Source organism: Caloenas nicobarica, chromosome 15 (genome assembly GCF_036013445.1).
Source record: "Caloenas nicobarica isolate bCalNic1 chromosome 15, bCalNic1.hap1, whole genome shotgun sequence".
NCBI lineage: Eukaryota > Metazoa > Chordata > Aves > Columbiformes > Columbidae > Caloenas > Caloenas nicobarica.
In genome coordinates, this window is record NC_088259.1 from 4,125,216 (window position 1) to 4,145,565 (window position 20,350).

At 51.2% G+C, this 20,350-nt stretch overlaps 1 protein-coding gene across 2 annotated transcripts in view; it reads right to left on the minus strand.

The window, feature by feature from the left end:
* The window catches only part of CBFA2T2 (CBFA2/RUNX1 partner transcriptional co-repressor 2), a 65,486-nt gene that overhangs the window by 5,177 nt on the left and 39,959 nt on the right, over positions 1–20,350 (minus strand). For both annotated transcript variants that reach the window (XR_010607046.1, XM_065645679.1), the window contains exons 2-9: positions 14,333–14,476; positions 9,712–9,953; positions 7,106–7,195; positions 6,351–6,532; positions 5,011–5,264; positions 4,264–4,349; positions 2,991–3,180; positions 242–310 (exon numbers count right to left, since the gene is read on the minus strand). Coding sequence is in view for 1 of the 2 variants with exons in the window: in XM_065645679.1 (XP_065501751.1) it covers positions 242–310; positions 2,991–3,180; positions 4,264–4,349; positions 5,011–5,264; positions 6,351–6,532; positions 7,106–7,195; positions 9,712–9,953; positions 14,333–14,476 (1,257 nt within the window). In the remaining variant the exon portion in view is untranslated. The remainder of the gene's footprint in view (positions 1–241; positions 311–2,990; positions 3,181–4,263; positions 4,350–5,010; positions 5,265–6,350; positions 6,533–7,105; positions 7,196–9,711; positions 9,954–14,332; positions 14,477–20,350) is intronic.

Below are 20,350 nucleotides of genomic sequence, written 5' to 3' on the forward strand. Positions count from 1 at the left end.
GACGCCCATGGGCAGGGGGGATGAAGGGACACGGTCATGACCGCCCTGGGATCCCCACCGCACAGAAGCAGCAGAGTCCTTCAGAAAACCCAAGTTGGGGGGTTCGGCAGCCAGATGTGCACATCCTGGGGCTTTCCTGCAGCTGGGCTGCTCCCCTTTCCGCAGAGCAAACCCACAGCATCTGTGTTGACCTCGGCCGATCCAGCAGCATCCCTCACCAAGGTCACCAGCAAACACTTACCAGCTTTTTTCCATATCTCTTCAGTGACGTAGCCTGTTCCCGACCTGCTGCTGAACTCCCGCAATGAATCTGTTGGAATAAAGGACACAGGGAAAGGTTGGCAAAGCTCCGTCTCACCCGATTGCTGCTGAAGTGCCCAGCAAGTTCCCGGCGGTACCTTGGTACATCAGTGGGGTAGGGTAGAATTAACCAGCTAAAACTCAAAGCACAGGATTCCTACAGTTAAAGCCATTCATCAAACACTCAGATGATAAATTATAACATTTAATTAGGGCCCTGCATAATTTATGATACAGTATAACCCATTTCCATCTCCTGGTACTTCATAACAACAGGCAATGTTTATAAATATAAATCATCAAACATCTGCACCATCCAGCGACTTTGCGCAATCTATATGACCAGAAGTTTATGTTAAGGGCAGCACTTTCCAGTCCCAGGAGCAATTCAAAGGCTTGAACTGACAGACAAACTGCCCTGCAAGACCCATGACAGCGAGAGGTGTTTACCTTCAGTACTTAACAGGGGTTGATAAGAAATATGGGGACAGACTTTTTAGCAAGGCCTGTTGTGATAGGACAAGGGGTGATGGTTTTAAACTAAGGGATGGAGATTCAGGCTGGACATGAGGAAGAAATTGCCCCTGAGGGTGGTGAGAGCCTGGCCCAGGTTGGCCAGAGAGGTGGTGGCTGAACCATCCCTGGAGACATCCCAGGCCAGGCTGGACGGGGCTTTGAGCAACCTGAGCTGGTGCAGATGTCCCTGCTCATGGCAGGGGGGCACTGGGGGAGCTGGGAAGGGCCCTTCAACCCAAACCATCCTGTGATTCCATACATTCTGTAGCAGCCACATGCCTGAAAAGAGCCTATGTGGGGCTATGATGGGGACAGTCACACAAGGAGCTAAACACAAGCCACGGTCACATAGGGAAGCTTTTCAGGAGCCTCGTCCTGTGTTCTACCTGCATCCCTTTTTTTTAAGGCTTCAGAGTAACTTTCTGAAGGGTCAGAACAAAAACTGCTTTGTGTCAAAGGGTGGTGGGAAACCCAAAGCACCCCGGGAAGGTGGTGAGATTACTTAAACCCACGGCATACCCGGGGATGCTTCTTGATATTTAACTGCAGCTTTCCACAACAGCAATGGGGCTTGAAAATGAGCCCCTAGGTCCTATGAGGGGAGAAAGCATCAACAACTTTCCCATTTTATTAAAAAAAAAAAAATTATATCACCTTCAAGAACCTGGGGCTGAAAGCGTATTAGTCACGGCATACTTCAATACAGGAGGGCTAAAACTGTCCGTGCTCCTCCGGCCGTCACGCATGCCCCAAGGGCTCGCTGCCCTGCAGTCACAGCTGGGCCATGAGCGCTTGGTTTCTGAGAAATTCAGACTCATGTATTCTGTTTTAGTTCCTTCTGCTTGTGTACTTGTTATTGTTTTCCTAAGAAATTCTCGTTCCCACTGTCTGGGAACTATCAAAACTTGTTCAATTGCAGTTAAATCTGGGCTGGGCTCTGATTTGGATGGTTCTTGTTGACATGCAGGAGGATTCACTCTGGATTTTGTATACAAACAAGTTGAATATATATCCAATTGGGATTTTTAGTTTGACGTTTATCCTTATTGTTAGAAAACATCCATTTTTATTATTGAATGATCAAGGGGATTTTTTTCAGCATTTGATTTGAAGCATATGTTTGGATGGAAGCTAGAACTACATCCAAATGAACAGAATCAGCAGTTTAGACATGTTTTTTGTATAGGGTGAAACCCCTGCATACTGGAGGGAAAAAACAGTCAGCTTTCATAAAGTTAAGTTGACTCATGATACAAAAATAGAATTAATAACTCAGGTAGTAGCTCTTACACTTACAGCAGTCTTCAGTATTTTTAGAATTACTAGACCTTGACATTTAAAAACCTTTTGGCAAGGCAGACTAGAAGGGGAAGAGGGAGGGAACCAACCACCTCTCCTGCCTTTTCACCCCCTGGTTTCTCAGCTTCGGGTGAGTTTGGCCCGGTTTGGTGAGCAGATCCAGCTCAGTGACAAGATGCCATCCTCTTGGCACTGGCAGAAGCTGCTGCTGCCCAAAGGCACCTTCGGACGTCAGCAAACGCTGCTTCCAGGGGCTCAGCCAGGAGCTCCGGGTGTCCAGTGACCTGTCGCTCTTCAAAGCTTTATGCGCTGCTGAAGTATTGAACTTAGATGTAATCATCACTTTATGCCTAATGTCATAGAATCATTTTAGTTGGAAGAGACCTTCAAGATCATCAAGTCCAACCATAACCCACCCCTGGCACTACCCCATGTCCCTGAGAACCTCATCTCCACGTCTGCCCAACCCCTCCAGGGATGGTGACTCCAGCACTGCCCTGGGCAGCCTGTTCCAATGCCCCACAGCCCTTTGGGGAAGAAATTGTTCCCCAGATCCAACCTCAACCTCCCCTGGTGCAACTTGAGGCCGTTTCCTCTGGTCCTGGCGCTTGTTCCTGGGGAGCAGAGCCCGACCCCCCCTGGCTCCAAGCTCCTTTCAGGCAGTTCAGAGATCAGAAGGTCTCCCCCCAGCTCCCTCAGCCGCTCCCATCACACTTGTGCTCCAGCCCCTCACCAGCTCCGTTCCCTTCTCTCAACTCGCTCCAGCACCTCAAGGGCTTTCTTGGCGTGAGGGGCCCAAAACTGAACAGTGACGAGCTCTGCTGTAATTAGACACCTGCTCAAAAACGCACTGGTAGAGGCCGTCTCCCGCTTACCGCTGCCGATGGAGTCGGAGCTGCTGGGGCTGTGCTGCCGGGAGCCCAGCTCGCTGCCCTTGCGCGGCTCCGTCTCGCTGCATCGCCTCTTCCAGTAGTTGAGCTCCTCCCGGTCGGCCTCCTGGCAGCGCCGCAGCACGGCCATGGAGCGCCGGGTCTTCTCCACCATCTCCATGATGCAGTTCAGTGCCTGCGGGGAGGAACGTGTTCTCAGCCTCGCCGCCCGCTCACGAGGTCGTCTCCCCGATTTCCCATCGGAGACACCACAGAGGGACCATCCCGGGAAGACGGAACACGAGGTCATTTCACAGGAACGGGCTCTGAGCGCAGTATTTTGGATGATGGAGTATTCAAACAGGTGGGTGAGATGGGGTTCTGTACCCACAGGCCCAGCAGTGATGCTGAGCAGCACCAGGGGAGGGAGGGGATCAACCTGCACCATGGGGCTTCGCTCAGCATAGCAGGTTTAGGGCCACGCTTCTAAAGTTGGAGGTGAAAACCCCCCCTTTCCTATGGGAACAATGTGTCCATGCAAGGGCTGGCTGTGCTCCTGGTGCCAGGTCTCCATAGCCACATCCCAGCTCACAATATCCAGCTACAGGGCCTCTACTTCACATCCCCACCTCCCCACAAAACATCAGCTTTAGAGCATAAGCGAGCACGGGGTCCCTGCACCTGTGATCAAAGCTGAATTTCAATCCCTTCTCTTTGGGGGAAACACTCCAGTGAAGTGTTTGGATGAGCAGCCTTGCTCAGAGGGAAAAAGCAGACTGCAGAAAGTCTGCCAGAAGTACCAAGTCTTGCTGTTGGTACCTAGTTGAGGCCCAAAAAATGCTGGCACTTCGGGGAAAAAGAAGTCTTTAAAAAATAACGATGGGTTTATTTATTTTGTAAGCTCCATATCCTTTATGCACACAGCACATATGCACTCCTGTCAGTACAGCCCTGGCCTGGGCTGCTGCAGAAGAGACGTGCGCAGGGACAAGGGTGCGTTCGGCTGCTCCACCAGCCAGGGTGGCACATGTCTGTGCTCTGCAGAAGCTCCCCAGCTCCAGACACCTCTTCCAAAGTGATTTTGGCTTCTACTGACCATGGGCAGAGGCAAAATGCCAGGAAAGTGCCCTCCTCACCATCCACCTCCTTGTGGTGGCTTGCTTCTCTACAAGCCACCTGAAAATGCTGGCTATGGCACCACCAACAAGAAAATCACAAATTGGAGCAGGTGGGGTTGCTGCATCCCACAGAGCTTCCCACACCTCCCCACGTTCCTTACGTGATCGAGATGCTTCCACTCGTCAGCCCACTCTCTCTCAGTTAAGCGATGGTCCACCAGCTCATCCTGGTATCCTCCATTCAAACCTGCAACAAACCACAGCCAGAAGAGCGATGAGATGGACAGAGAGCTTGCAGAGCAAAGGTGGCCCCAAAGCAATAATCAAGAGCTGTGCTTCCAGCTACGTATAGCTGGGATTGTAAACACATCTCAGGGTGGTGGCTCTGCAGGGGCAATTCCATGCCTGTACTTTTATCCTTGTCTGTGCCACTGTCTCAGAAGTGCTACCTCCACTCACGGCTCTGGATCTGACCTGCTTGGGGAGCCAGTTCCCTTGTTACAAACCCACAGAGCTCGTGATTCAGGCTGCGCTGTCAGAAACACAGCACCCACCTCCCACACACCCCCAGGGAGAAACAGGGCGAGGGGTCAGGCTGAGCTCTCTTCCTTTAGTCATCTCAGCAAAGCTCATTTCGCTTTCCCTGCCCTCCGCTCCTGCCTGCTGGGCTGGCTACACCAAACTCACACACCACATCCTTCCTCCTCATCCTCCAGATTTTACATGTATATAGGGAAACACAAACTCTCAATCTTCCCGTTTTTAACCTTGCATGGTTAGTTGTTTTCTCTGAATTTCCTGCAAAATCTGTGCTGAAGACATGCCCAGGATTACACAGTCCTGGGTGCGAGTGACCAATGCTAAAGCCCCACAGCTCCTGCGACTAAAAGCCCTCCAGGCTTTCTTACCAAGACCGCCGTGCCTGTCCCGCATCTCTCTGTGCTCCAACATCTTGCTGGGATCCCTGTAGAGGTGGGAGGTGGCGATATCTTCCAAGGTGTAGTGCTGGAGGGGTGGCGGGGTGGGGTGGAACTGCCCCCCCGGGTTCATCAGGGGGATGGTCAGGGCAGGGCTGTGCCGCGGCGCGGGGCTGATGGTGCACACCCGCTTGGCCGGAGGCTCCGTTGGCAGTGGCTCCCTCTCAAAGCTGCTGTCTTCCCTCCTGCAACCACACCGGCAGAGGTATTCGTTAGCACCGCATAAACGTACTCGGAAAGGGAAAGATGTAGATTTGGAATCAGCAGAGTTTGGGCAGTGATGATTTTACTGCAGGGTAAAGGCAGGGAGCTAAACCAAACATGCTCAACTTGTGAACAAACCCACAAAATGACCCTGTCAAAGAAAAAGTTCAAGATGCCCGAGTGTTGCGATTAATCTTTCTGAGTATGAACAAATTAAAATTTCACAGTTTTTATAAGTTTGAGGCATGCTCCACATAATTACATAACAATTTTTAACTTGGAAAAAGTGGTGAAAATGAACTGCATCCTTCTCAGCCCTGACAGTGCCTCTGCCTGGGGAGAGCAGAAGTGCTCAGCCCTCCCGCTCGGGCCTTTCAGTGCTACACAACAAGTGCCCCTGGGACAGAACCTGCTGGGAAGAGGATCCCAACCCACATTCACAGTGCAGGAGGAGCAACCATCAGTGTCTTATCAACAGCCAGAATAGCTGTTGGGAGTGAAAGTCCTACACTTTAGCCCTGGATGCTGCTTGAAGCTTTGACAGCACCAAAGCAGAAACGAAAGTCACAACTTTACTGAAGAGAGTCCAGCGAAGAGCTACAAAGATGCTGAGGGGTCTGGAGCATCTCTTTTATGAGGAAAGACAGAGAGCTGGAGCTGTTCAGCCTGGAGAAGAGAAGCTGAGAGGGGATCTCATCAATGTTTATAAATATCTCCAGGGTGGGTGCCAGAGGATGGACCAGACTCTGTTCAGTGGTGCGCAACGACAGGATGAGGGGCAACGGGCACAGACTGGAACACAGGAGGTTCCATCTGAATATGAGGAGAAACTTCTTTGCCGTGAGGTGCCAGAGCCTGGACCAGGCTGCCCAGAGTGAGTGCAGAGTCTCCTTCTCTGCAGACATTCAAACCCGCCTGGACCGACCTGTGTGATCTGCTCTGGTGACCCTGCGTGAGCAGGGGGGTTGGACTGGGTGATCTCCAGAGGTCCCTGCAACCCCAACCAGTCTCTGATTCTGTGACTTCAAGAACTTGGCAGAAAAATGAAAGCTACTTTTTTTTTTCACCTGTCCGGACTGTGCCTCTTCCCATTCCCATTAACCTCGATCAGCAGCTCAGAGGAGTCCGTGGGGGACGTGGTGTTTGTGTTGAGCAGGATGTGCTCGTGCTGTGCCAGGTACTGGGACGGCGTCTGCTTGGCAGCCCGGGCGCAGTGCAGCAGCTCTCTCTGCAGCAGTGGGAGGTTGGCCTGCAAAACAAGCACGGCTCTGGCTTATGCAGGCTGCAGACAGGCGGTTCCAGCCGTTCACAGAAGGTTTGCTCCATGCACACAACCCCTCAGAGCAGTAACACCTACAGCCTGTAGCCCCGGCTCAGGATCCTCCAGCTCCTGCTGGCTGCACTGTCAGATTTACCTGGATTTTCTCAAGAGCTGGGGAAGACTTACATCGGTGCACCCAAAAAACACATGTCACGGGAAGCGCTCTGTGCTTCCTGCATCTAACCACCCCAGACACGCTCCGTGTGCCAGCACTTCAAATGTTCTAGATCTGAACATGTGCAAATACCATTATAGGATCAGAAGCTGCCGAACAGAACTTGATTTGTCTCCTTTATCCCCGACACACAAGCAAACATATGTGGCACTCGTTATAACATCAAGCCAGTCCCACATGGCCACTGCTACGGTCTGTGCAGTCTGTCTTGGACTTCAACAAAATTGCTGTGTGGCTAAAATGAGAGCTTTCCCAGCAATGACACGCTGCCAAGCAGCACAGACCGGCACATGGAGCATCAGCAAATCCCCCCAGCTCCCTCTCACCTTCAGAAAGGGGATCACAAACGGCCGGAGGGGAAAGTTTGTTGCCTCTTGCAGCTTGCAGTGAAATTCCTCAATTGTCACCGTTGAGTTCTGAGGAAAGAAATTAAGAAACGAAATGACAACTTGTTCTTATTTTTAGACACGTGGGAAATGGCTCCAAATGAACAGAACTGGAAGGGAGACTGCATCTGCCACTACAGGACTGACAATGTTTGCATCGGATCCTGCCAAGAAGACTCAGGCCAATGGAGCAGAAATGTGGCACCAGGCGAGGGCTGAACGCTGCACACAGCCGGGTGCTCCCAGCCCAGCATCCTCCCAGCGCCAGGAGGCAGCAGGACCCTGCTGGCATCTCCTGCACCCCAGCCGGGTGCGTGGGACAGGCTGCGGGGAGCCAGACAGCAGTTCCAGCTGCTCAGAGCGGCACACCGTCCTCTCCACCTTCCTCCCTGCAGCTCCCCTGGTCAGACCCACCCACCACCAGCCCGCTGCTCACCCACTGGCATGTCCTCCCCAACCTGCACCCCTGTGGCTGTTCAGGCCGGGTGCTCCCGGGAACAAGCAGCATTTGATAACCTGCCTGTACAAGGTACATCCCTGCAGCAATTACCACAGGTAACTACGTGGTAGGAACAACAGTCAGAGGAACCTGGACAGCTTATTATTTCATAGAATCACAGAACAATTTGGGTTGAAGGGACCTTCAGAGCTGCCCCAGTGCCCCCCCTGCCATGAGCAGGGACATCTGCACCAGCTCAGGTTGCTCAGAGCCCCGTCCAGCCTGGCCTGGGATGTCTCCAGGGATGGTTCAGCCACCACCTCTCTGGTCAACCTGGGCCAGGCTCTCACCACCCTCAGGGCCAACAATTTCTTCCTCATGTCCAGCCTGAATCTCCCCTCCTTTAGTTTAAAACCATCACCCCTTGTCCTTTCGCAACAGGCTCTGCTAAAAACTCTGTCCCCATCTTCCTTATAGGCCCTTTTACGTCTGGAAAGTCCACAATAAGGTCTCCCTGGAGCTTTCCTTCTCCAGATGAACACCCCAACTCTCTCAGCCTGTCCTCCCAGCAGAGCTGTTCCAGTCTCGGATCATTTCTGGGGCTCCTCTGGCCCCTCTCCAGCAGGTCCATGTGTGTCCTGTGCTGTACTTTCCTTCCAAAAGGTGAGCTAAGGTACTACCCTACACCCACAGAAATATATACGCCTTCCTTCTTCAGAAGCAGCAGCTTGCATCCAGCACTCAGCTCTGTGAAGGCCCCCAAGTCCGTGGATGAACCCACGTTTGCTCTGCCCATGCCCACCCGGGAAGCAGACGCACTCAGGCTGCCCACAGCCTGGCTGCCTTCCCTGCACGCTGAGCCTCGCGAGAAACCCGCCCAAAAGCAGAGACCAGCTCAGGAGTGGCGCTGGGTGCCGCACCAGACCACAGCCAGGGAGGCTGGGATGGGCTCGCATAGCAGTTCTACCAGTCATTTGTACGTCTCCAAATATGAGATACGATTCTGCAGCAAGACCTGTTTATTTAGTTTTTGAAGGGTGTTTTCAGCTGTCCATAGGTGCAAAAGGGCAGGAAGGCACACATGCACTGTTTGCACATGGAGGCACTGCAGGCAATTCCAACTCTTGCAAATCTGAAGAGGGGAATACAGAACAAGGGCAGTAGATATATACAAGTTATTTACCGAGCCCTTGCCTGTAGCTGCACCTTCAGGCTGTCACAAGCAAAGAATCTTTGCCTTTGGTAAGTAACGTGGGCAGACATGCAATCACGCAAAGCAGCAGCACACCAGAAGCTCAGACCTCCTGTTTTGCAACACTAGCTTTCACCAGCTTTCCCATCCTCTGCAGACCTTCGCAAGAGCCAACCTTGCCTGTTTAGGACATGCAGGAGCAGCCCATAAAGAGGAAAAATGCCCATTACACACATCGCTGCTTATCATAAATGAAATCTTTGAAGTGTCATTATATTTTCTATACACACTCAAGAGCAGAGAAGGACCAGCTTTCCAGAGCAAGTCCCTGCTAGCGACAGGACTCTGCTTTTGCTGTGACACTGCCTCGCTGAGCAAAGCACCGTTGAGTTTGAGCACAGTGAAGCCAGCACAGCACCAACGAAGCAGTGGCTGGAACTGGCATTTCTCTGCACGGAAGCATATTAGAGGTAAGTTGATCTGAGGTCAGGGTCAGGCAATCATAAATCTGCACAAGCAAGAAAACACCTCCCTAGTACAAAGGTACAGGGTCCTCTGAGTTGTGTGAAAAGTTTTCTTTACGGGAGGAAACGGAGAAGCCCAGCATAGCCCATGGCTTCCAGTGAGCCCAATGCACCAGCCTGTGGCCTTTACAGAAAAGCTTTGTCCGAATCCTTCCAGCTTTCCTTCAGTTCAGCTGCACCCAAGCTCATGTCAAAGCCACTGGACAAACAGGTTTTTGAAACCCAGCAAAGACAAGAAAAAAAGAAGCCAGCAAGTTTACCAGAGAGCATAAACATTGCAGAGTCTTGCCCAGCCAACAGCTCTGCCTGTAAAGACGCGAACGGCTGATGCTGTGTAACACAGGCAGGCGCCGGCTGCCAGGATCCCATCGCCAGAGCGCTCTGTGCTTACCACTAACGCCAGGACGAGGGTCCGGACCTTCTCCCCGATCTCTGGGGAAATGTCGTTGCCGAACTGCTGCAGGGTAGTGAGGAATCGCTTCAGCTTGCTGAGCTGCCGGGCGCCGCATGTGGCTGGGAGCTGCTGGTTTGTGAGCGAGGAGGAGGAGGAGGAAGAAGGACCGTTGCTAAAGCGCTGGGGTGGGGATGGTGCCCCGTTCAGAGTTGGGGGGGAATGGTTTATCCCATTGGGCACTGCAAATGAGAGATAGAATCATAGAATCATTTTAGTTGGAAAAGACCTTTAAGATCATCAAGTCCAACCATAACCCACCCCTTGCACTACTCCACATCCCTGAGAACCTCATCTCCGTGTCTGTTCAACCCCTCCAGGGGTTGAACTGCCCTGGGCAGCCTGTTCCAATACCCAACAACCGTTTCTGTGAATAAGTTTTTCCTAATATCCAACCTGAACCTTCCCTGGAGCAACTTGAGGCTATTTCCTCTTGTCCTATCACTTGTCACTTGGGAGAAGAGACCAACAACATCCTTGCTGCAACCTCCTTTGTATTCTTATCTGAAGCTCCTTGCTGCAGTCCCAAAAATCTAGCTGGAGTGGCATCAGAGATTTGCCACCTTAGCAGGCACTTAAGACTCCCTAAAGATACACCAGTCCCAAAGCTGCACCTCAAATATGCAATCTACCGCAAAAAAAAAAAAGATTAACTGAGTAATGAAAACAGAAACTTCTGCTCTGTACCACTGATGCAGGTGGTTGTGAATGCTGTTCATGGGACCAAAGTAAAATCTTCCATAAGCTACAGCACATCAGGGCGTTATTGAGCATCGGATGGGCACGTCCCTGCGGTCTGGTGTTCGAGAGGATCCATCTTACAGGAGCCTGCTGCTGATGGTTAATCGCTGCTGGCAAACAGGGCAAGAATGAGAAAAGGTGCTGTGGCCAGAGCAGAGCTCACATGCCATGCTGTAGGGCACCCAGTGATGGAGCCAGGCACCAGCAATGTGTGTGCCCTCTCCTCGAGCTGCCCCTGAGCTCGCGGGGATGCTCCAAGGCCATCAGTGCATGGGAACCGCTCACCCAGCCAAGGCCTCCGCAGGAGTTTTCCTTATGAGATCGCTCAGGCGGGGTTCACGTCACAGACAGCGATTTCCCCTGCACTTCTCCCCTCTGCCAGCCTCTGCTCGGTGAGCTTCATATGCAGGGCCATCAATCACGGCAGGATCAGGGCTCAGCAGAGCACAGACACCTCTGGTGGCGTTTGAGGCAGCCCAGGAGAACACAGGGTCAGGCTGCATAAAGCCAAGATTGCAGCAGATCAAGTTGTGCCATACACTCAGCATGAGGAACTAAATGTGCTTTAGCTCAAAGTTTACGGCCCTCAGCATGAATTACCCATCGACGTCTTCTGGTCTGAGTCAGGCTCAAAAGTACAGCAGATGATCCAAGGATCCTTCCCAGCCCCATCGTTTACAATAAGTCATCAGTGCTCATTACAGCCGGGGTCTCACTAATAGATACCACAGCTCAGGTGCCTCCGCCTTGCCCCGAGGATGCTGACGGGATCCTGTCCCGCTGTACCCGCCCGGGGATTTACAGGGGGTTTCACAAACACAGTTGCTTTGTTCCAACCTGGTCCCATCTGCAGCTTGTCCTGTGTAAGCAGCGTGTCGAAACAGACTGAAGGGCTAGAAGTTCGGGAACTCGGCGAGGGATTGGAATAAACTGTTGACATCCCCGCACTGCCATTGTGCAATCTAGAACCCTGTCTGAAGAGCAGCTGTGTGCTGGGGGCCCAGCTCAGTACAAACCCAGAGTTTTAGAGGTGAAAAGTACATCATCATAAACATAGTTTTAGCTGATCCACTGGGTTATCCTTAAAAATCCAGCTCTGAATTCCTTACAGATGTAAGTGCTGAAGAGAAGGCAACAAGCTATAAAAACCATTTCAAACGGCAGCGTTCAGAGCAGCACTGAGGCCAGGGGCACGCAGGACAGGAGAAGGTGCATGCCATGATGGAGCAGCATTTTGCAAAAAAAGATGCCAAAATTTCTGCTGCAGTTCTGCGAGGATCGTACCAAATCCTCATGAAGCCCGTGAGGGTTTTTCAGAGAAAAAGACAGGAGGTACTCGAACAGTTAAACCGCTCTGGGGCATGCGGGGTCAGAGGCTGGAAAAGCTCCACACACCTGGACCTGCCGTGGTGAGCACAGGAGGGAACCCGAGCAGATTAACCAGAGTCAGTTAAGATGCAAGGGAAAGATAAGGCTGAAGAGACCATCAAAGGTGGTTCCCGCGAACCAGGGGATGATGGGCTCTTCTGAGACATAACAAAGATGTGTCCTTACACAGAGAGGTGATAAAATGAAGGCAAAGGCCGGGATGGAGAGGACACGGAGGTGCAAAGGCAAAGCGAGCTCATGCCTTTTCCTATGGAGCAACACAGCCTGAACAACTCCTGTCCACACTGGCTTCCCCAAACCTGCAAAGGGACGGAGATGTCCTGCAGAGACAGCATGTACTGGCAGAATTAGCTACCATGTGTACCAGCAAACACAGAGCTATGTGAAAGGCAAGGCTTCTGGCAACTACTCATAAAGAGCACTTATTTCACAATAACAGTGTTATAAATAGGAGGAAAGCCACCCAGAGAAGCTCCTCTCAAACAGCACAGGACTGTGCAGCTCTACTCTCTCCAGCAGCTGTGACCGAGGCGCTTTATCCCCTTCTCTATTTTGTTTCTTCTTATTCTTTCAAATTAAGGATCAGGGAGATCAACGAGCTCTATTTATACCCTGGGAGAAGCCAGGGCTGTGCAATCCGCCCAGGGGCTGGGGGGCTGCCGAGGATGGGAGCGGCGGAGGCCGAGGGACTGGGGCGATGCCGCGGAGCGAGCCAGGCCAGGGTGCCACTAGACGCAGCCCCCGTAACAGCTCTCTGCATTTTCAGGTTCACCCCGCCTGACCCCCCTGCAAACGGCGTTACCGCAGGGCACCGGCAGTTATCTGATCCCGCACACCGCCGGGATCTGCTCTGCCACAGACCACGGGCCGGGCTGGGGCCGCTGTTTCCAGGTGAGAAGACAGCGACGAAGCACATGAGGCTGTGTACCGAGACTGTCGGGACTACAGCTGCGGGGAGAGGAGGATGCTGAATTCCTGGGAACATGGAAGTCATCCTCTAGGGCTGCTCTGTTAAATTCTGCCTCAGGTCCTCAATACTCTTTCTCTGTTTCTCCAACACTTCTGTTACTGATCCACAGGCAGGCACAGCCTTCCTCCAGTGTGCTCCTCCTCGCCTGCCCAAGCTGTGGGCTTTTACAAGGCAGGGTGTGTACCCGCTGACTCTGACAAAAACCCCTTTGGTGCAACTGAGAAGTATAAAGCAAGAATAAACGCCACCACAAGTCGCATCTCTCATCTCTCTTGGAAAGAGCAATTAAGTCATCTGCAATCAGCAGATTCAGGCTCCTTGGCCCTTAGCAGTGTGCCAAGCAACCTCATTGGAAAAATTAATTTCTGTCACTTTGCTAATGGTCGTTTTCTGCCTGAGCAAAAGTAGAGCCATTAAAAACCCCTCAGCGCATAAAGACAGGGACAACGTGTCTGGCAGGATAACCCAGCCATTAGTGCTATTGCCAGCACCACGCAATACATCAGTGCGTGTCCTGAAAAGAGGCTGGATTGTAAATCTCTGAAATCCACTGCCAGCGTGAAACTGAGATATCCCAGACACCATCATGGACAGCAAAGCAATGCAGAATCAGCTAGGGAGACACTCAGCACGGGAGAAAAAGGGAGAGGAAAGCCTGGAAAATACTTATGTGCCACGTGCAGGGGTCGGATAACTCCATGCCCAATAAAGTAAAGCAGCTTTGCTCTGGAACGATGCTTTTAAAAATACATTAAATGGCTTAAATGTCAGCTAAGGGAGGAAAAAAAAGTCTGTGCTCTTTCTAGGCTGTAAGAAAAGGCCGTACATCCATCCCATCCATGGAGTCACCTCTGCACAACACCCTGCCAGAAGTGGTGGGTGTGGGGCTGCGCTACGGCTGAGCAGGACGAGGATCAACTGTGGCTTAATAGGAAAGATTATAAAGAGAAGATGGAGAAAAGAGAATCTGGATGGACAGCAAGAAATTTCCGAGGCTGGGAAATTAAAAAAAAAAGAAAACTTTCTAATCTCAGCTGAAGAAACACTGTCTGCAAAGTGAGATATAGCAGAGCGGCAATTAACTCCTCCAAAAGATACAGTGAAAAGCTCAGCTCTTGGCTTGTTTGAAGCCGACCTGATAAAATACTTCGATTTCTTAAGGAGTTTATGGTGGAAATCAAGGCTGCATCTGCAAGAAGAAGGTCTCAAGGCAGCACCAGGAGCAAGGTAGGAGCAGGCAGGGGGGCCGGGGGGATTACAGACCCTGTTATATGTCCTGCATATGTAGCAGGAAAGCCCCAGTCCCCCCTTTCCTTACGGCTGTGCAGCATTGCTAAAGCTCGCCGTGCTGGCGAGCAGCCCTGGCCGATGGCTGAGACTTCCCCGGTGACTTCTACAAGCAGAACCTTTCCTCCCTGCTAGAGCTGGTCCCAGGGAAAAGCAGCGTTCCTGGGGTCTTACGTGCAGTCGGGGTGAAGGACACCGGCCGGGGGCCACCGGGGTTCACGGGGGGCAGCGGCGGCATGTTGGGAGGAGAGGACCTGGACTGTATCTTCACTTCCACGGGCGATCCGGGCATCACTGGCACCCTCTTCTCACCAGCAACTGTATGAAGAGAAGGCGGTAGCGCTTAGTGACAGTCACAGACCAGCATTTCTCTGCCCAGCACGCGAAGTACATTGCAAGGGTGAAGATGGGGGCGAGAGAGAATAGGGGACAGGCACCCAGGGTGCAGAGGGCGTCCCGAGACGCTGCTGGGCAGGCTCAGGGTGCCCGTGTTCACCATCCCAGTCTCCCAACCGCATCTTCTTACCCCTCATTCCCCAAGATGCTTCCTCAAAGTATTTCTGCCTGTTTGGTTTGCTTTGCCCCCTGCTTAAGACCCCCTTGCTACCCTCAGGTGTGCTCACACGCATGGGGCAGAACTGGCGAGGGGTGCCGAGGTTTCACCCCCAGCCCTGCTCCCCAACCAGCAAAACCAGGCTCTGAACCAGTCACCTCGGCAAACAGTGCCCTGACCATGTTTGCTTTTTAAAAACAATCCTCATAAATTAAATGTTCCTGCACCTCTTTTCCCTTGCAGCGGGGTGGACCTCGCTGCACCCCGTGTTCACACAATCACAGAATCCCAGAATGTCAGGGATGGGAAGGGACCTCGAAAGCTCATCCAGTGCAATCCCCCCGCCGGAGCAGGAACACCCAGATGAGGTTACACAGGAAGGTGTCCAGGCGGGTTGGAATGTCTGCAGAGAAGGAGACTCCACAACCTCCCTGGGCAGCCTGGTCCAGGCTCTGGTACCCTCACCATGAAGAAGTTTCTTCTCATATTTAAGTGGAACCTCCTGTGTTCCAGTTTGTGCCCATTACTCCTTGTCCTATCATGGTTGTCACCCAGAAGAGCCTGGCTCCATCCTCCTGACACCCCCCCTTTCCATATTGATCCCCATGAATGAGGTCACCCCTCAGTCTCCTCTTCTCCAGCTCCAGAGCCCCAGCTCCTCAGCCTTTCCTCACACGGGAGATGCTCCACTCCCTTCAGCATCTTCGTGACTGCGCTGGACTCTCTCCAGCAGTTCCCTGTCCTGCTGGAGCTGAGTTCTCTCTGCCCAGCCCTGAGACTGCTCAGCCGTGCAACAGGCACCCGGTTTGGGGGTGTGCGGGGAGCATCGGTGCAACGGAGCAGCAGCTGTGCCAGCAAGTGACCGAAATGGGGGTTTTTGGGTAAAGTTTTTTTGGGTTTGTTTCGTTTTTAAAATCCAGACAGCTCAGCAGACAAAGCCTAAAGCATCTCCCAAAGCGCAGCTCCCATGGGAGCCAACACCCGCTCTGTCCCCGGGGTGCTCCGTGACGTGGTGCCGCAGCTCGTGACCCCAGACAATGCGACACAACGCGAATTGTCCCTCCAAAAACGCCGTCACCGCTCCCTGCTCCTCCAGCCGCCGCTCGCCTCGTTCAATTAGGTCGCTAACGAGTTGTGACCATGCTCCAGCGGTATTAAAGCGCACGCTGCAATCTAATCAAATGAGATTACAATCTATTTCATAATCCAGTTTTTACAAACGTCTATCAGCTGTAAGAAACTCAGCTTTCAAGTTCTGGCAAATCAATTAAATGCTGTATTCCCGTAAAGTGGGAAAGCGTGGAATGGATGGCAAAGTTCTGCACTGAAATACAACCACAAAACCTGCTGCTTTGCAACTTCTGACAATAAAAATGCTGCTTTCGAGAGCAAAAAACACACGAATTGGCGCTCGAGCTCTTCGTGCCGCTGGCCTGGAATGGGCTCTGGGAGCCACCAGCACCTGTGCTGCCACCACACACCCGGCACGAGCTGCCCCATTTATTTTCCTTATGGCAAGTCATCGTTAACGCCAGCAAAGTAACAAACCAAGTTCATTATGACGAGCAGGTTTTTTTGGCTGTTTGCAGGACAATCTGTGGAAGGGGGAGCAGAAGTGAGTATACGCAGAAAAATCATGCTCTCCTGCTACTTCAATGGAGCTGGAATAACTGAGGTGGCAGGGCTGGAATTGCTATAAAATCTGTGCCCACAATACTTCCATAGCAGAAAGATTGTGTCTGTATTTATCTAAACCTGTTTTCAAAAAAAGAAAAAATTCTAGGCTTTGCTTTCATCAACAAAGTGGGGACCCACCACACGCACTACTAATTTTAACATAGAATAACCATACTAATATAATATTGCAAACTACTATTCCCATCCATTTGGTCACACTCTCCTACGATTTAATACTGATGTGCAGACTCTGCCTCTCACATCCACACATGAAGACGACGTCTAGGTGAATAACAATACATTGATGTAGGATGAGGACATCACTCATGCACATAGGTGCATTGCAGCGGGTGAATTTATTGGCAAGAGCAAGAGGAGACAAACCCCTGTCATTCTTCCCACTGAAAATAAATGCAGAAAAATAGACAAAGAGCCCAATTTGTGCATGAAGTTAGTGGTGTTTCTAGCACAAAAAGTTTGAGCTCACTCCCCCAGGTAGGGAAACGTTGCTACATGACTCAAACTTTTCAATCAAAGCAGCGCTAATTGTGCTCATCCACCGCTCGGCGACAGCTGCCTGATGGCCATCAGGGGATGGAAACGCGTTTGCTCAGAATACGAGAGTAATTGCAAAACCGTGAGCTAATCCGTGAGAACCGCGACCTGTTTGCACATCGTGCACGGACAGAGACATGAGATGCGGTTCACGCTTTTCTCTGCGAGCTCCGTGCCCGGCTGCGGGGATGCCGAGAGCGTCACATCGCATCGCTCCCGCCTGCGGCTCCTCCTTCCCCAGCGCACACCCCAAACACCGACACCTGGCCCCCCGCCTCGCTTCACCACCTTCACCCCTCCCCGTGAAACCCTCTTCCCCTGAAGTATGCGGACAACCTGACATTGCCACATTCCGGAGAGAAACACAGCGCGAAACCAATCCTTAAGGTTTCTTCTCTTGCTTCCTGAAATGCTCCTAAGGCACAGTAAGAAAGCAGAACTAATTTAGTTAATTTACAGGGCAGTGGGGAAAAAGTTACACGGATTTTAAAACCCCTGAATAAACCCAGCTACTGCATGAGACACCAAAACCAAAGCCCACGAGAAGCCAACACCTTTCCTGAGCTCACTCCAATAGACAAGAAGCAAACAGGATTGTTAAATATAAAAGCTTCCTGCTAATGACCTGGGGCACCTATAAACGCAGATAAAAAACATCTTTCTAAAACTCCTCATTTTTAGCCTAAACACATCCATTTAATGAGAATCACGTGAGCAAACCAGACTGTGAACAAGGACTTGATTTAGCCTTGAGTTGACCTGGGTCTAAAAATGGGCCAGTGAAGATGGTCCCTGGAGAAACACCACCTTCCCAGTCTCTTTTTTCCACATTTCACTGTTCAGAAATATTTACTGGCTCACCAACATTTCGGCGTGGCCTCCAGATACACAGAGAGGATGCTGAGATGCTCCTCAAAACGCCTGCAAGTCACTCCACCGTATCAGCCATCTGAAACCACGCTAGACAGTCAAATGCCATAATAGATTTTTAGATGACACTTTACAAAGAATAATCTTGTCAATGACTGAATACTCCAAGTGTCAGTGCAGGACACCTGCCTAAACTGGAAACATTGGGTTGTTTTCCTTCAAAAACTCCTCCTTCCAAACCCTACCTGGGCTTAGTCTTGGCTTGATGCAAGAAGAATTTCATCTTCTCCGAAAGCCGACGAAGCCTGAGAACCAGATCTCACCGTGACGGGAGCTGCAGGTTCCAGGTGCTGCAGGGCTGGCTCAGGACAGCTGTAGCACACATATGGCTTTATGCTGCGTGCCCTATATATTCGCGTGTCCCATTTAGGGAGCCCAGGTGTGCAGGAGACCAGAAAGCCCCAGCACTTTGAATACACCTGAAACCCTTCATCCTTCCGCTCTCCACTCACGTGCCGAAAGGCCCCAGTTTTATTTGTTTCTCCGCACTGACTGTCAGTATGCACCCTATCGCCTTTGCTGCTCCAGTTCTCATCTGAGCGTAACAAATTAAAAAGGAGCATATGCTAAGATTAAGCGCAGCTAATGATTTTTGTTTCTGGAGAGGAGGATGAGCTAAGTGAGGCAACAGGGCAGAACGCCAGGAGAAAACCTGGGGTCTCAATCGGTCCTCGGAGAACTCAAGCTCCTGGGGACCGAGGCTCTGGTTCTGCAACACAGCAGCACATTTCAGAGGGGACAGTTTCAACACCCACTCGAGACAGGTTTAATCACATTTATTTTCTTCAAAGAAAGCTTCCATCTATGGTGTTTAGTGCAAAGACAGTGATGCTGTGATGGGTAAGCCCTGAAGAACAGCTAGCATTCACTCACATTGCAAACTGTACATAGAAGCTGCTTTATTCATCTCTTCGTGCCTGTGGGTTTGAGAAAAGGCACCAAAAATACAGTCACAAGTTAGGGAGCGTCTCAAGTACACTGGAATTTAAAATAATCCTTAAAACACCTTTGGCAATTAGAGAATAAACTAAGTGACGAAAAATAAATAAAAACACTTCATGCGGAAAACAGAATGTTACCTTCCCCCAAACAGCAAGGTGAGGAACTGGAGAAGAGAGCCAGGAATAACCCTGGTTGGCAGACAGACAGAGTCTCCTCCCCATCCACTTCTCAAAGTTCAAAATATAGTTCTGACAAATGGCAGAATAATACCAGGATGGGAAACTTATATTTATTAAGAAAAAGCGGATTGTGAACCTGTCTCGCATCCTTGCTGGGGCCATGACTCCCGAGCTGCATCCCCCACATGCACGGTCACGTTTGGAAGAGGCGACGGACAGTTCTGTAGAGCCCGGGCCGGTGATGCTCGGCTCTGCGGGATGGTGCTCCGGAGAAAGGCTTGATCTCGAGAGCAAGGGACGAGGGAAAGAGCCACTGCCACAGTGCAGAACATGTGGATGCTTTGTATGAATTTACACCAGCTGTTGGTCTCTTCTGCCAAGGAATAAGCAACAGGATGAGAGGAAACGGCCTCAAGTTGCGCCAGGGGAGGTTGAGGTTGGATCTGGGGAACAATTTCTTCCCCAAAGGGCTGTGGGGCATTGGAACAGGCTGCCCAGGGCAGTGCTGGAGTCACCATCCCTGCAGGGGTTGGACAGACGGACATGAGGTTCTCAGGGACACGGGGTAGTGCCAGGAGTGGGTTATGCTTGGACTCGATGATCTTGAAGGGCTTTTCCAGCCAAAATGATTCCACGATTCTATTGCATGGGTACAATTTAGCACCATCCAGCGGCCCCAATGAGTGAGCACATGGAATACGCGCAGGCTCTTGAACCCTGCTATCAGCTCAAGACACAAAAGCCTTTCCTCCTCCCTTTTGAGAAACGGATTTCAGGCTGTGGCTGTGTGGTTGGAGGGCATGTACACCACGAACACCGATATCTTCAAGCCATTTTTGACACAGGTGTAGGGTTTCCCTTGATTCACAGTTGCAAGAGTTAAGAAGGAAGGAGGGACCTGCCTGGCCTGGAAGCGATTTTGTAGATCTCCTTTATAAATCAGCTGCAAGGACTCTGAACCACTTCTCACAAACCCGTCTGCCAGATTAAAGCACTCCAGCTTATTATGCTTCAGCTTTTTGCACAAGTCAAACCACAAAACTTATTGGAAGAAATAAGATACAATCGCATTAAACATGAGACAGCACTGCACAACTGGCAGTTGCACACAGATAAGGGTTTGCTTTTCCCTTTTACAGTTTGCAGGATGGAGAGAGCAGACTCGAAAATCAGACCTCGTTAACAAGGCTTTGACCACTAAGTGGTTAGATTGAAGCCTATAAATTAATAAAATTTGGGTCGAGTTGATGTCTTTTGTACAAAAGACTGTGTACAAGGCTTCGCCCAGTGGTTCAGAGTGAAAGCATGCCATGGTTTCACACAGAAAGAAGAGGTTTAATCAGAGCAGAAGTTTTC